Source organism: Rhinoraja longicauda, chromosome 11 (genome assembly GCF_053455715.1).
Source record: "Rhinoraja longicauda isolate Sanriku21f chromosome 11, sRhiLon1.1, whole genome shotgun sequence".
Taxonomy (NCBI): Eukaryota; Metazoa; Chordata; class Chondrichthyes; order Rajiformes; family Arhynchobatidae; genus Rhinoraja; species Rhinoraja longicauda.
In genome coordinates this window covers 18,686,026-18,702,414 of record NC_135963.1, presented here as the reverse complement: position 1 = coordinate 18,702,414, position 16,389 = coordinate 18,686,026, and the positions used below count along the sequence as shown (strand labels likewise).

The 16,389-nt window shown below is 39.6% G+C and overlaps 1 protein-coding gene across 2 annotated transcripts in view; it reads left to right on the top strand.

The window, feature by feature from the left end:
- Positions 1–16,389, top strand: part of usp24 (ubiquitin specific peptidase 24) — a 147,301-nt gene that overhangs the window by 34,419 nt on the left and 96,493 nt on the right. For both annotated transcript variants that reach the window (XM_078408399.1, XM_078408398.1), the window contains 8 exons: positions 42–156; positions 3,120–3,223; positions 4,439–4,546; positions 8,519–8,614; positions 8,792–8,953; positions 10,756–10,863; positions 13,876–14,025; positions 16,123–16,254. In XM_078408399.1, the coding sequence (XP_078264525.1) occupies positions 42–156; positions 3,120–3,223; positions 4,439–4,546; positions 8,519–8,614; positions 8,792–8,953; positions 10,756–10,863; positions 13,876–14,025; positions 16,123–16,254 (975 nt within the window). The remainder of the gene's footprint in view (positions 1–41; positions 157–3,119; positions 3,224–4,438; positions 4,547–8,518; positions 8,615–8,791; positions 8,954–10,755; positions 10,864–13,875; positions 14,026–16,122; positions 16,255–16,389) is intronic.

Genomic DNA, 16,389 nt, shown 5'->3' with positions numbered 1-16,389 from the left:
AATTTCAGAAATTACCGGTTTATTTCTATTTTATTCCTCAGGTTACTAAATTGATTGAGGACAGTACTTTGTCAAAGTCTGTGAAGAATGCAATTGATACAGATCGATTATTAGACTGGCTGGTGGAAAATTCCGTACTGTCAATAGCACTTGAAGGTATAGTAGATTTGACAGTATGTTATACTGATCCAGTATAATTTAGAAGGATTAGTAACTTCCAGGCACTGCTCCAATTACTTGCATCGATTTTGAGACAATTATCAAGGTTAATTTAGCACATTAAAAAAAAATTGACATGACTTTGAAGATGAAGAAATCTTCCCACGCTAATAGCAAATATTTAAATGCTGACTGATTCTTTAGCGAATTGCCATTAATTACAGCTTAGGTTTGTGATCGAAAATAAAAGCTTACTGCCTGCCTGACTTCTGCAGTGAGTGTTAATTTATGGATGTTAATGTATGGATGTTAATCTATGGAAATTTCTAGGAACAGAGTATAACTGTTAATACTGAGGTGCATGTATCATATCATATATATACAGCCGGAAACAGGCCTTTTCGGCCCTCCAAGTCCGTGCCGCCCAGTGATCCCCGCACATTAACACTATCCTACACCCACTAGGGACAATTTTTACATTTACCCAGCCAATTAACCTACATACCTGTACGTCTTTGGAGTGTGGGAGGAAACCGAAGATCTCGGAGTAAACCCACGCAGGTCACGGGGAGAACGTACAAACTCCTTACAGTGCAGCACCCGTAGTCAGGATCGAACCTGAGTCTCCGGCGCTGCATTCGCTGTAAAGCAGCAACTCTACCGCTGCGCTACTGTGCCGCGTATGGGCTTGAATTAAATGCAGAGCAGTGAACAAAGAAAGCTGTCTACAAAAATGTAGCAATTATTTTGAAGACATCCAGTTCAGATGTAATTTGCTGTCTGGTGATCAGTTAAGAGATCCTTGGTATCTAACAATTTGCATTGAAGATTTTTCACAAATTAAGTCAAGAATCATGAGGGTACATTTTTAACTAATGCTATAAACATTGTGCAGTGTGCCAAATGAATAGTTCAACTGAAGACTGCTTTAGAAGGACAAATATAAAATTTCAATTAAAAAAAAAAAAGTATTGTGCTTTGATACGTTTTGAGGGGAATTGCAGCTCATGAAGAGTTTTTTCATGAATGCATACTCGCGAGGTCGACCCTAGGCCTCAACTTGAACTTTTCCAAATATATTACATTCAGAAAAAGTTTATGTTTATTTCCTTTAGCTACCAAAACATTTTAATGTTTTTTATTAATGTTGTTTTAGTGCATTGGGTACAAAGGAGAGAGCCTGATTAGTACAGTGCCCTCCATAATGTTTGGGACAAAGACCCATCATTTATTTATTTGCCTCCATACTCCACAATTTGAGATTTGTAATAGAAAAAAATGACGTGGTTAAAGTGCACATTGTCAGATTTTTTAAAAGACCATTTTTATACATTTTGGTTTCACCATATAGAAATTGCAGCAGTGTTTATACATAGTCCCCCTGTCTGTCCCCCGTCCCCCCCCCCATTTCAAGGCACCATAATGTTTGGGACACAGCAATGTAAATGGGTCATGTAAATGAAAGTAGTCATGTTTAGTATTTTGTTGCATATCCTTTGCATGCAATGACTGCTTGAAATCTGTGATTCATGGACATCACATCACCAATTGCTGGGTGTCTTCTCTGGTGTTCCTCTGCCAGGCCTATATTGCAGCCATCTTTAGCTTATGCTTGTTTTGGTGGCTAGTCAATGGGGGGGACTATGTATAAACACAGCTGTAATTTCTACATGGTGAAACCAAAATGTATAAAAATACCCTTTAATAAAATCTGACAATGTGCACTTTAACCACATGTGATTTTTTTTTCTATTACAAATCTCAAATTGTGGAGTACAGAGGCAAATAAATAAATGATGGGTCTTTGTCCCAAACATTATGGAGGGCACTGTATATGGGTTTAAAAATAAAATCCAAGTCCAAGCTCCTCAGCCTTCCAAATAACGAAGAACTTGGTGTAGTACACTAACAACCCTTAGCACTTGGAACACAACACAACATTTCAGTTGTAATAACTGATTTTTAAATATCTAAAATAAATTTGTCGATTTGTGATTTCATGAGAGAAGACTGTAAAATGAGGAGGAGGGTGGAATCATTGACACATTTGGGATTTTACAATGCATGCGAACAAAATCTCAAAATTAGTGTTAGTTAGCTAAGCTGTTTAAATATTCACATTTTAACTGAATAAAAATGTTTTCCATCACAAAGTGAAGTGAAAAGGTCAATTCCTTTTTGTTGTGCTTATTCATCGTCGCATAAGGAAAAAAAGACACCAGATGATGTCTTCCGGCTCCCTTCAGTTGTCACTGCATGAGGAATATTACAGTGGCAGCTAAGTTCCATGATCTTCATAACTCTCGTGCTGTCGCCATAACAGTTAGCAGGGGATGTGCTCTATCTATCTGTTCCATTTAGGACTGGCGATTGATGTTTGAAATACGATTTTGGTGAATGCAATGGAAATATTAATCCTGCACTACATGGTGCTATTGCTGGAATTAAAATTCAATAGACAATAGGTGCAGGAGGAGGCCATTCGGCCCTTCGAGCCAGCACCGCCATTCAATGTGATCATGGCTGATCATTCTCAATCAGTACCCCGTTCCTGCCTTCTCCGCTATTCTTAAGAGCTCTATCTAGTTCTCTCTTAAATGCATTCAGAGAATTGGCCTCCACTGCCTTCTGAGGCAGAGAATTCCACAGATTCACAACTCTCTGACTGAAAAAGTTTTTTCTCATCTCAGTTCTAAATGGCCTACCTCTTATTCTTAAACTGTGGCCCCTTGTTCTGTTCACTTTTGATTTCGTAATCTAGTTCACCATTTAATGAGCTAATGAATGCACATCAGACCCATTTCAAAGGCTATTTGGGGATTTATAGCCTTTCAGAGTAATGGGGGGGGAGGGGTAGAGCTATGCATGAGCAGGTTTTGAACCATTTTGTGGATTTGATGTGTTTAAATTGTCTTTTTGTGCCATTGTTGACAAACTATACTTTTATTCAAATTTGGCAGGAAATATTGATCAAGCACAATACTGTGATAGAATAAAGGGAATAATTGAACTGCTGGGCAGTAAACTCTCTCTGGATGAACTTACCAAGATTTGGCGCATTCAGGTATGGTATTACAGCAACACAATTGTTAAATTATCGGGCTAGTGTTCTTTAAGGCACGAGTTTATAGCCTGGAGAAGTGAGTTTGCCTCTGTGGCACCTGGAATGTTCATTGTTAATTATGGAATGGTTAGTTTAGTTTAGAGATACAATGCGGATACAGGCCCACCGGGTCCTCACTGACCAGCGATCCCCGCACATAAACACTATCCTACACACATTAGGAACAATTTACACATACACCAAGCCAATTAACATGCACACCTGCACATCTTTGGAGTGTGGGAGGAAAACCCATAAAACCATACAGACAACATCCGTAGTCGGGATCAAACCCGGATCTCTGGCACTGCAAGAGCTGTAAGGCAGCAACTCTACCGCTGCGCTACCGTGTTTAACCAGCTGAGTGTGCAATGGTGGGAGGACATTAAACTACAATTACTTTGGCTGCACCAAGCATTAGTGCCTCTCAAAATGTAGTCCTGGATCTTGGAAAGTGTCAGTCTGCGACATTGTCACAAGCAGCTCCTTAACATGGAAGTCTAGCATGTTTTAGACCCGATTTTTGTTATAGTTTAATAATTTCAAAAGGACGTTGATATTTGTCTTGGATGTGCGTCCCTGAGAACATCCGATAAAGACCAGTCTTCTGCTGCACAACTGTTTGGAGTGAATCTCAACAAAAGCAACTACATTTCTGCCCATGCCTTGTTGACAAACACATGTCCAGAACGAAATAGCTCACATCATTATAAGCAGGCTCCAGATTTTGTTGTTTTTGTTTCAACGCCTATATCTTGTCTGAATTTAAAAGAGCGACTTATTCTTGCCACTTAAGTGAGGGAGTTTTATTTTGGCAGTAAAAGTTACAAATTTAATCATTTAAACTTTAAGAGTAATGTATAATTGAACAAGTCACATTGTATTGAATGCATTGCTACAGTGGGGCAATGTGGTCAGGATGGGACTGATGAAAATAATATTTTTAACTGCTTGCTGAATCCTATTAAAAGTTTCTAGAATTTACACTGAAGTAAAGTAAAATTAATACGAAGGTGTTTAAAATAGCATTGTCCTTTTATGTACACTTCTCATGAGATTGATTAACTTTGAGAGGGAGATATGTATAATATTATGTAAAGGATAATTACTATGTTCAAGAAAAATGTAATATTATTTGCAAGTCGGGTATTTACAACTTACTGTGTTTATATTAAGTCAGGACAATCTTCAACTGTCATTGAAAATATCCATACCATTATTGCTGCTGCTGCTGCCAAGTTCAACTATGATCAACTGAACCATCTCTTCATCTTAATACAGAAGGCAAGTGAACACTATACTTTAAACTTCTATTTATATTAGATCGCATGGATATGGTATTAGATATTTCACTTTCAACAATTATAGAATCAGAGAAATGCAAATGGATGTACAACAACTTAACCTTTTTTCTTTTCTCTCAAATTCCCCACTTTATTTTCCCTCTCCCTATCAGCTCATCAAATACACAATAATTTATTTTACTGAGGCCAAGATAATCATCTTGTGTCATGCGAGCCGCATCATTGCACAGGGTTACAGCCTCTATTTCCATTCTTTGAGTTAACTTGAGTTGTATTACATAAAAAATAGGTGTAGGAGTAGGGCCTTCGAGCCAGCACCACCATTCAATATGATCATGGCTGATCATCCAAAATCAGTACCCCGTCCCGGCTTTACCAAGTAGATTCAGAAAATAAGTTTGATAATATAATTTGGATACCATTTGCATATGATGCTTGCTGGTTTAGTTGTAGCACTGGCTTCCATTTTCATTCTTTGATTATTATTTTTTGGCTAAGTTTCGGAATAGAGGTAAAACAGTAATGCTGCTATTGAATGAATGCTATGCTCAGTCACATTATTATTTCTCCATTTGTACAGTGAATGGTGGGAGTGGTGAGCACTGCTAACACTGATAAAATAAATTACGATCCTATCAGAGGTGATCTTTTCAGCAGGAATTTGCAGAAAGCACTGAAACAAAACTCGATGGGGCAAGCAGAGTTTTAGCTACGTTGCTGAACACTTGCTCCTGGTCTTACTGCTAGTCATGCTGTTCCTGTGTAATAACAAAGCTGCCACGTACCCCAATGAAGAGTCATTTTGTACTCTAAATCCATAACCACCAGCATGTTAGAAGCTGGGTATGCTGTCACAAGTAAGTTGTTATGTGTTTCTACACGGCTTTTCTGCCATTTGAAAGGCCACCAGATGTCCTGGATTACCCTCTTCTTCATTTGGGTGTGTGCACTTGTATTATGCTCAACTTGCTTTGGTATCGCTGTGGGGAAAAGTAACTTACTTGATTGGAATCTTATCCATGATGTTAAGCATTTACACCCTCCACTGCTCAATTATTGGCTTGAGTGTATCCAATATAGAAGATATCAAGTCGCTACAGTACAAGGCTTCTTCAACACCACCTTCCAAAACTGACCCCCAACCAGCCAACAGACAACAGTTCCCTCGCCTTCAAGGGCTATTGCATCATGAATTGGATATGTATTTACTTTTATGATGCCAGTTCAAAATCTTGGAACTCCCTGACTATAGGCCTGTGTAGGCTTCTCTTATCAGTAGTAGATGTCAGAAGTTTGGGAATCGCTGTCAGAGCAGATATTGCACGTAACCAGTGCATTTTGTACGCAACCTGTGCATTTTGTATGCAGCACACCCAACCCAGCATGCGCTTTTGAGGGAAGGGAATGCAGTGCTACTCAAGCACCGTATCCTCCAAAATCCCGACGATGTGCTTATTGTTACTTAAATGTATGTTGTAAATCACTCCTAGCACTCCTAGAGTAGGTTAGTTAGGAGAAAAATGAAAGGGTGTTAATAGACATGTATGAGAGAATAGGTTCCAGGTAAATAATTGGGGGGGGACAGTGTTGTCAACTCTGAGTTGGCATTGACTCAAGCATCATATGCATATGGTATTGCTGAATGACCATCTCCTATATTGCAAAGACTTGCAAAAAAAAAATGGTGCTTTAACCTGGATGGTGTTGAACTTTTTAGCTACTGTTGGAGCTGGGATTTGTTCAGGCAAGTGGAGAGGGTTACATCACACCAGGGACGTGTACTTTGCAAAGGATCAGGCGGCTTTGAAGACTCAGGAGGTTATTCGTGACACAGGAGGCTTAGCCTCTGACCATTTCTTCCAGCTTCATATTTATGTGGGTTTCCAGTGATGTACTTGTGTTAAGGTGATAGATCTCCAACAACTACAACCATCTTGCATTGTATGAATATGATTTGATCAGTGGAAAGTTTTTCCCATTGAATTCTGCCATATGATTGGATGTTGACTGATGACAAGGCAGTTACAATGCCATGCTTTTGGATTTAATTATCATGTCCATGTTGGGATGAAAATTAATTATTGACCTGAGAAAATCCCAAGGGCTTGGCAGTGTAGAGCTTGTTGGTGCGAAAATACTGCTTGATTGCGAGGATGTTTGCTGAACGCTTTAGGGTCAAGAGTGTTTTATTATCATTTGTTCCAGATAGAACAATGAGATTCTTACTTGCTGCAGCACAACAGAAGATGTTCATTGTGTATATGTGAGATCTACTGAATCCCACGACAGAAAGCAAAGAACAAATGAGACTTCGCCGAGCTCGACACCTTGTGCCCCATTTATTCCAGAAGCCTCTATTAGCTACATTCTCATCAATCATAACCCATGTGCGGATAAGGCCAATTAGCGCGTCTGACTTGGAGTTATTGAGCTCTTGTGGCTGGACCTTCACGTGTGACTGCTGGCGAGTCGCCAGTGGTGACAGGCTGTATGCAAAACGAACGCAGGCGTGAAAGTGCCGTAGCTCCCCCGAGTCATACAAGGTGGCGACTGCCTGGCTTTGTTCTTCCCCGTCTGGTGGGTTGATGTTATGGCCTGATTCTTGTTTGGTACTGCAGTGTGGGAGGTCTGTGACAGGAAGTGTTGGGGTCTTGTGACTTTGCCGGGTCGGTGAGTGAGGTAGTCGGTTGGTTCTCGACGTATGCTGGCTTTAACCGGTCGACGGATACGGTGTCTGTTTTTCCATTCTGTTCTGTTCGCCATGTTGGTGTAGGCCTGAGTAGCTGCATTGCCTGAGTAATCGATTGACATACCTGCTTGGATCATAGGATCTGTCTGTGGGGATTGATTCGACAAATTCGCCAGGCAGCTTCAGAGTTGTGCCGTAAACCATTTCCGCTGACAAACATCCTAAGTCTGCTTCCACCGCCGTATGTGTGCCAAGCAGAACCAGAGGCTACCGTTCACTCCAGTTCGACGTGTCTCCTCCAGCTACCAGACAAGCTTTCAACTGGCGATGGAACCGTTCAGTCAGGCCGTTCACTTCTGGATGATGTGCAGTCATTCAAATCCAGTTCGTACCCAAGAGGTCGGTTAGCGGAGATTCAAATTACGGTCCTTGGTCTGTTGTGATCGTACTTGGGATCCCAAAGACCGAAATCCATCGGTCAACAAAAGCGCGGGCTATTGTTCCACTGAAATGTTGATGACTGGGATATCTTGCCATCGTGTGAACCGGTCTTCACAAGTGAGCAGATATGTGTAGTTTCTTGACGGTGAGAGTGGGCCGACCATGTCCAGGTGCATGTGCTCGAACCGGGTGTCTGGTACAGGAAACTCACTGAACGGGGTCCTGGTGTGCCTGGAGATCTTAGATTGTTGACACGGTATACAACTCTTCGCTCATAATCCAACGTCACACTTGATGAAAGGCCAGATGAAACATTCATAGATTAGTGTTATCATAGGCTTCTTGCCCGGATGTGATAAATTGTGCCGTGCGCTGGAAACGTTTCGGCGCATCGTCCGAGGCACAAACAGCCTTGGTTTGCCAGTGGAAGTGTCACATACAATGGTTTCTCTCGTGTCACCGATAGGTACATCTTCCAATTTTAGGGCTGTATGCGACCGGTGGTAATGGATAAGATCGGGATCAGTATGCTGCGCATGAGCCATGGCATGAAAATCGATGAGTGCGGCCGCATTCAGAGTATCCACCTCCAGTCTTGATGGGGCGTCGGCCCACCCCCCACATAAAACAAACCAGGGAACATTAACACATACTTTTAAAACACACATAAAAATAATTAAAAAGATGGACAAACTGTTGGCAAGGCTGCCATCGCTGATGGCGCCACCTGGTGGTGATTGCAATGTCATTGACACTTGTCATCGCTTTTATTGCAAACCTTTTTAGATCTCGTCGTAAACATTTCTCTCTATTTCTGTTTAGAGTTGGGAAATTGAAAGTGACCGTATTCGACAAAAACTTCTTAGCCTTATAGGAAAAATTGGTCGTGAAGCACGTTCTGAGAATACCACGGGAAAGGTAAGAATTTGTTCTGAAGAACATGTTGTGACTTTACATCCTTGCCTCAGTGTTTCTTGAGTTTAAATTTGTATTTTGTGTTAACTGCAGCAAAACAATTTTTAAAAATGTTCTCACTTTTTCTTACTTCTGTGATCCAATTACTCCAACCCCTACCCCCACTCCCACCTTCCCAAGGTGCTAGAAGTGTTATGGGATCTTGCTCATTTACCAGCGCTCCCCACTAACTTGGTCCAGCCGGCTTTGGAAGAACACCTGACTATACTCAGTGAAGCTTATGCAGTAAAGGAGCAAATTAAGCGAAGCTACATTATTAAATGTATAGAAGACATTAAAAAGGTAAAATATTATTTTGTCAAAATTAACTTGTGTATGTTTGTTTAAACACTATTTCAGGAAACAAGTGAAAAATTATGTAAAAGTAAACAGAAATTACATCACAGAAATGTGATATTTGGCTTGGCTGCTCCACATAGGTATCTGTGCTCCACACACAAAAACCTTTGGCCCTTGTGCTGTTCCGTTCTTTCATTCCCTTATCTATTGTAGCTGCAAACCACTTCCAATATTTAAATTGTGGGGAATCAGGAAGCATACACCAAGCGGCTCAGTATTACTTCAGCCTAATCTCTATTTACTATTATTTTTATCCCCAACTGTGGGGTTTCCAGTGCCTTACTGTATCAGCACAGATCATCAATCAGAATCCTCATATCAGCATGTGCAAAGCATTTTTGATCTAATGAGAATATAGATTTTAAATGCTATGCTGATCCTTTATGATTCTTGAGATGAAATGTATTGCTTCCCCAAACTAGGCTCACTGAAGTGCCTTGTCATGCATTTAAATTCAAAGTATTAGATGTTACCAGCAGATGTTTTACTGATCACTTTTACCATTAATGTCATCAAATAAATATATCAATTTAACACCAGTTAACAATGAAGTTGTTGCATGCCTTCTTGAATGCTGTATCCTTGGGAGATCATAGCTCGAAACTGCTCCTTCAGTCTGAAGAAAGGTCTTGGCCCACTGAGTTCTTCCACCCTTTTGTTATTCTATTTAAGATTTCAGCACCTGTATTTCCATCTGTCTCCAAGTGCTGCTTCAGTTGACCATTGTTGCAAAATCCCACACTTTGAATGATCTAAATGTGTACAATGTTCTGTCCCCACCCGATTCTCACATTTTTGTGTCCTAAAATAGTAAAAGAATATCTTCTGCTTCATCAGCAGAGGCATAATGTTTCTATTGGTAAAAATTAGCCATTTGGATATTTTAGGATTGAAGGTGTCAAAAACTTTAACAGCAAATTACTGAGGAATTGTAATGAGAAATGCGAAAAAAATGCCAGTAGACATGGATTGGCAAGATGACCAAATGATTAATAACTAATTCATTGCAGAGAAATCTTAAGTAATTATGTTTGATGTAGGCACAAAGGAAGACTGACTTAATTTAAAATTATGAAAAAAAAGTGCTGAATAATATTGTGAAAACTGTAAGTGGGTAAAATTGTTTAAAACTAAATCCTTTTATATCTGGAGATTAGTTGGCTTTCTCGAAGACCTATGGTTACCGTCACCTCGTCCCAAACAGACCCTTCAGCCCGCTATATCCATATGATTCAATCACCCGTTTACACTAGTTCTATGTTATCTCATTTTCTTATCCACTTCCTTCACATAATAGGGGCAATTGTAAATTGTAAAACAATGAATTAACCTAGAATCCCGCACGTCTTTGGGATGTGCGCAGAAGTGGAGCACCCAGAAATGTGCAAACTCCACACTGACAACACCCGAGGTCGGGATCGTACCTGGGTCTCTGGCACTGAGGCAGCAGCTCTACCAGCTGCGCCACTCCGCCGCTCCCATTTTCATAATGGAAATGTATGCAATGGTTTTTGAGTGGAAAAATATATAATTGGCTCCTGTCCCATAATGATTCTAGAAAGTCTCAGGTGCAAAAGTGTTTCATTTTGTTTTGCAGTGTGTGTTGTGAAATAGTCGAGTTGTTTTCAGTTGGTGATGTAGTCACTGGAAAATGACTATAATTTTACCATAATTGAGTCACAGGAAATTCGTGAAACTCTTCTGATGAAAAGTTTGTCTATTTCAAATTGTGATTCTTTCCTTAGTCCTCTCAGCAGAACAACCAACAGCCAGTGTGGGTGGTTCCAGCATTGCGTCAACTTCACGAGATTACCAGGTCTTTCATCAAACAGAGCTGTCAGAAACAAGACAAGGTAAAACAAAAGTGTGGATTTGGGTCAATAAATCTGTACAGGTTGGAAGAACCAAAAAAATATAGGTTATTATTCCTCTATAGGCTAAGACAATAATGCACCCTCAAAACTAGATAATAACAAGACTTCTATCTTGGTGCATCCAGCTCAGTGATTAATTTGTTTGAAGCCATATTGTAGAGTTGAAGTTGGTTGCTTTACTTTAAAACTGTTCCATTGCTTGAAGATTGTATTATCAGCTAAAGGAACAAATTTGAGAACATTCCCATTCATTGTTAATGTGCAAGATTTTATCAGTGCTGTGTTATAAGTTTTGAAATAGTCACATTCAGTGAAGATAGATTGGGTCAATAACTTTCTCCTTGGTTGAACGTCATCTTTTCCACCCACCCTTCTCTAAATTCTAAATCTTAACCAAATAAACCAAGAAACCTTGTAGAAAAGTCATTCATCAAACAATCCCTCCTGTAACTGGTGTGATATCTTGGTGATAAATCTGTGTTTACTTCATTTTTGTTTCACTGTAAACATTTTGTTGTTTAATGTGTGTTTTAGGAAATTGTCTGTGGCCCATGAATTAATATAGCTGCTTTTTGTATATTGCTGGCTCATTTCAGGAGATTATTTGGTGTTGATATACATGCCAAGGAAACCTCTGTAACTAGGGCACAATACGGCCTGATAAGTATGTAATTCTCATTGTAGTGTTGAATTTGCAAGGAGATCTCGCAAGTATTGATTAATAGAGCTGCAAGCAACTGCCACTCATGTTGTAGTTATGTAGGCACTTGGTATCCTGAATGTCTTGGTACATTTCTGGACTACTGGGGGAAAGAATGAAGGATGTTTATTATTTTTCTTGTTGTGACTTGAATTTCTTTAACACGTTTTATGAATAGAGTCTTAGTCATACAGCGTGGAAACAGGCCCTTCGTCCCAACTTGCTCACACCAACAAACATGTCCTATCTACACCAGTCCCACCTTCCTGCGTTTGGCCCATATCCCGCCAAACCTGTCCTATCCATTTACCTGTCTAATTATTTCTTAAATGTTGTAATAGTCCCTGTCTTAACTACCTCCTCTGGCAGCTCGTTCCATACAATTGCCACTCATTTTGTGAAAAAGGTTACCCCTCAGATTCCTTTAACATCTTTCCCCCTTCACCGTAAACCTATGTATGTCCTCTGGTTCTTGATTCCCCTACTCTGGGCACGAGACTCTGTGTCTACCCGATCTATTCCTCCCATGACTTTATACACCTCTATAAAATCACCCCTCATCTGACTAATGAAGTCCAATGTGCTAAATGACTTATTGACCACCCTATCTACTTGTGGTGCCACATTCAATGAACTGTGTACCTGCACTCCTCGATCCCTTTGCCCTAACACTCCCCAGTGGCCTACCATTCACTGTGTAGCTTCTGCCCATAATAGACTTTCCAAAATCCAACACCTCACATTTTTCTGTATAAATTTAGAATAGAAGCCCTTTGGGTTGAGGGAGCTGAATGATGTAATTTAAAAAGAATTGATGCATTGGAATGTCAGCCTTTTGTGGTAGGCAGAAAACAGATCAACCCAGGAACTTGCCCTTTGGCCCACAATGCCTGTGTCGAACTTTGTGTCGAGTTAATCTCCTCGTCTGCACGTTATCCTTATCCCTCAATTTCCTGCATTTTCCTGTGCCTATCTAACACCTTTTAAACACCACTATTGTATCTGCTTCCACCAGCACCCCTGAGCATTTCCACTGTACTGCACAGGTTAGCACTAGTCACATTATCCAAGATGGTGAAGACTGCAAAAATAGACATTAGTGCAAAAACACAATTGGGAAAACAAGTCAATGGTAGTGCAAGAGATGGTTTGTTGCAATCCATTGCTAAGGTAGGTTAGGGTTGTGTAGGTTTTAGTTTTTGAGATACAGCGCGGAAACAGGCCCTTCGGCCCACTGAGTCCGCACCCACCGGCGATCCCCGCACATTAACACTATACTACACACACACACGAGGGACAATTTTTAAAATATTTACACTGTCAATTAAATTACAAACCTGTACGTCTTTGGACTGTGGGAGGAAACCGTAGATCTCGGAGAAAACCAACGGGGAGAACATACAAACTCCGTACAGACAGCACCTGTAGTCAGGATTGAAGCCGGGACTCCCGCACTGTAAGGCAGTAGCTCTACCGCTACGCCACTGCCGCCCATCAAAAAACTGATGGCTTAATTCCAATTGATGTTAGAGCTGTGCATGGGCTCGGTAAGTGGAGCATGGAGCTAAGCACACAGCCCTGAGATGCATCTGTGGTGATGATCAGTGAGGACATGTTACCGATCAGCACTGATCACGATCTGGTAAAAACAAAGTCAACAAGCAATTGCACAGGGAGGTACAGTGGCCCAGGTCTTGGCGTTTCGTGGTGTGTGTAGAGTGGATGGTCGTGCTGAATACTGAGCTGTGTTCAATAAACAGTCGCATGACTAATCCTTACCCCTGGTATCTATCATACCGAAATTGCAAAAACAAGATTTTAAACTTTGTGCTCGAGGCATTTTAATACATTTAAGCATTTTACATCAAGTATCAATTAACTTGATTAAACAAATTGTGCAGATTTGTTTTTATGGAAGACATTTGGATTTTGGATCTCTTAACAGATGTGTGCCATTAATTTGGAGAGGAAGCTTAGATTTTCTTTCATCATTTTAGAGCCATTGTAAATGTTCACATTTTAAATTCTTGATTCAATTTTTTCCTTCAGCTTTTTCCAACATTTGTGGTATTTATTTTCAATTGACGATTTTACCTAACCAGTTTTTAACCTCTTTTACCTGACGATTTTACCTATCTAACCAATTTGGTTGGATTTCATTTCAAGCTGTCAAAATGAAAGGATGGCATTCAGGCCTTTAGCATTTAAAATTCCTCGAATATCATTTGATAAAACGGTCCTTAATTTTTAACTGAATTTGAAAGTTAAATACTCTGATTCTCTTCTTCCAGAGTATTGTGCAGGATTTGAAGAAGAACTTTGAAATAGTGAAACTGGTTACAGGGAGCCTCGTGGCTTGCCATCGAATGGCACTTGCTGTGGCAGGTCCAGGAGGGCTGACAGGATCAATGATTGTAGATGGTAGATACACCCATCAAGATGTAAGTGTTTCAGTCTTAATTTACATTATTTATATTCCATTTGTGGTATAGCCATTGAGATTTCTTGAAATAAACTTTTTTTTTGCATTTTTGTGCTAAACGAATGACCATGATTTTTGCCATAACTATTAGACTTTAGAGATACTGCGCGTAAAAGGGGCCTTCGGCCCACCAAGTCCATGCCTAGCAGCGATCACCCCATACAATCCTACACACGAGGGACAATGTTATCGAAGCTAATTAGCCTACAAATATGCACCTCTTTGGATCGTGGGAGGAAACCGGAGCACCCAGAGAACACTCACGTGGTCACAGAGAGAATGTACAAACTACATGCAGACAGATCCAATGATCTTGTTCGAACCTGGGTCTTTAACGCTCTAAGGCAGCAACTCTACCATTGCGCCATCATGCCACCCAATTCTGTATAAAGATATGAGTTTTAGATGTCTGGATCTCACTCACTGGTCTACATGTTTTCTATTGTATTTTCATACTTTTTATTAGACCTGAAGCTGTTTAGGCTATGCCTTTGGACACATCTGGAATAGATCAGAAAGCATGCATTTAAAAATAAAATTCCAATGACTTTATTAAAAAAGGAAGTCTATTATTTGTTTATCGTAATAAATACTACGGGATACATGTGCAGTGCCCAAATATAAATTGTTGCCATAATTTTGGCTGCAGAAGAATTGATCCTATCTTTACAAATCATCAGTATTTTCATTTTTAGTTCTCATTGTACAAAAATTGAAACATCTGTTTGAATTTAAACTCTGACCATGGAGATTTAAATGCTGTTACTAGTCTTGATTGAAGACTTGTCTCAGCTTACAACAACATTAATCAGCAAGTTGTGTACTGAAATAATCATGCTTTTTGTTAGTCATGATTTGTTGTTTGAACCCACTTAAACAAAAACAACAGAAGACAGACACAAAAGGCTGGAGTAACTCAGCAGGTCAGGCAGCATCGCTGGAGAAAAGGACCGATCTGAAGTAGGGTCTCAACCCAAAATGTCACCTATTCCTTTTCTCCAGAGATGCTGCCTGACCTGCTGAGTTACTTTAGCTTTTTGTCTGTCTTTGGTTTAAACCAGCATCTGAAGTTCCTCCCTAAACATAATCAAAAACATGTGTATATTCTATGTGAACATATCCAGAGGAGGGTATGAGAGTTTTGTTTGGTATTCAAGTTAGAACACCTATACCTGTTTGATTATTTTAATATTCAAGCAATCAGGTTTTTCCTGTACATTAGATTTATCATTTTTCTCACTTTTATCAATTGATAACTATTGATTGAGTTTTAATTGCTAAATTAAAGATTGTGGAAATCTATAGATCAGTCAATTTGGGGTGAAGAGAAAGGATAAGTTAACATTAATGATGTGATCCGACCTTATTTAATCAAATACTTTTTGTTGGCAGAGGCTCATTTAGAAAAAGTCAGTAAAATTATGCAGAAAGAAATCCCAATTTTATGGGTTTTGGGTATGAAGTAAAGTTCAAATATCAAAGTAAATGTAGTATGTATAAATATATATCTCTTTTTCTTTATATATATAGTTGAGTTGATTTGAAACAAATTGGACAAATTGAAAGGTTGCGAATCAGAAAATCTATCCCAAATGCTGCTAACATAGATTAGATTCGAAGAAGAGTGCTGATTTACCATTGGCAACTATAAACAGAAACTTTATTATCGAAAACTGGCAGAGTGTTTTAGTACTGCTTAAGGTCAATGGATGATGTAGGAGGGAAATGTTTGTATTATTCGTTCATGTACCTCTGAACTGGGTGAATGTTCTTGAGTTCATAAAATCCTGATGTAGATTCTCAATTTGCTTCAGAATTTGATAACTCATTGCCTGCATTTTAGTTCTATCTAAACATAATCCACTATATGCTTTTTTGTTACGTTCAGCAAATACTACTACATTTTATCATGCCATTTTTGTCAATTTTCCAGAAGTGGACAGTGTTGAAATGGTTTATTTCCATAGCACGCAGACACTTATTGTAGGAAAAAAATGGACGCCAGATCTTCTGCAGTTTCCGGTCCAAAACTACCCCGTATCTGTTTTTTCCACAGTACCTGGAAGCACACCTGAGGTTCCTTGCATTTTTTCTTCAAGAAGCCAGCCTCTACATTGGCTGGAATCGTGCCAAGGAGATTTGGGAGTGCCTGGTTTCTGGAGCAGATATTTGTGAACTCGATCGAGAGGTATATGGATTTGACTTTGTCATATTTATTGATTGTACGATTTGATCTCTAATGTTGTAACATATCTAGTTGATAGTTACTGACAATAACAGTATTGGCAGTCACCTTACAAGTGTAAAGTAGCCTGGAAAAAGG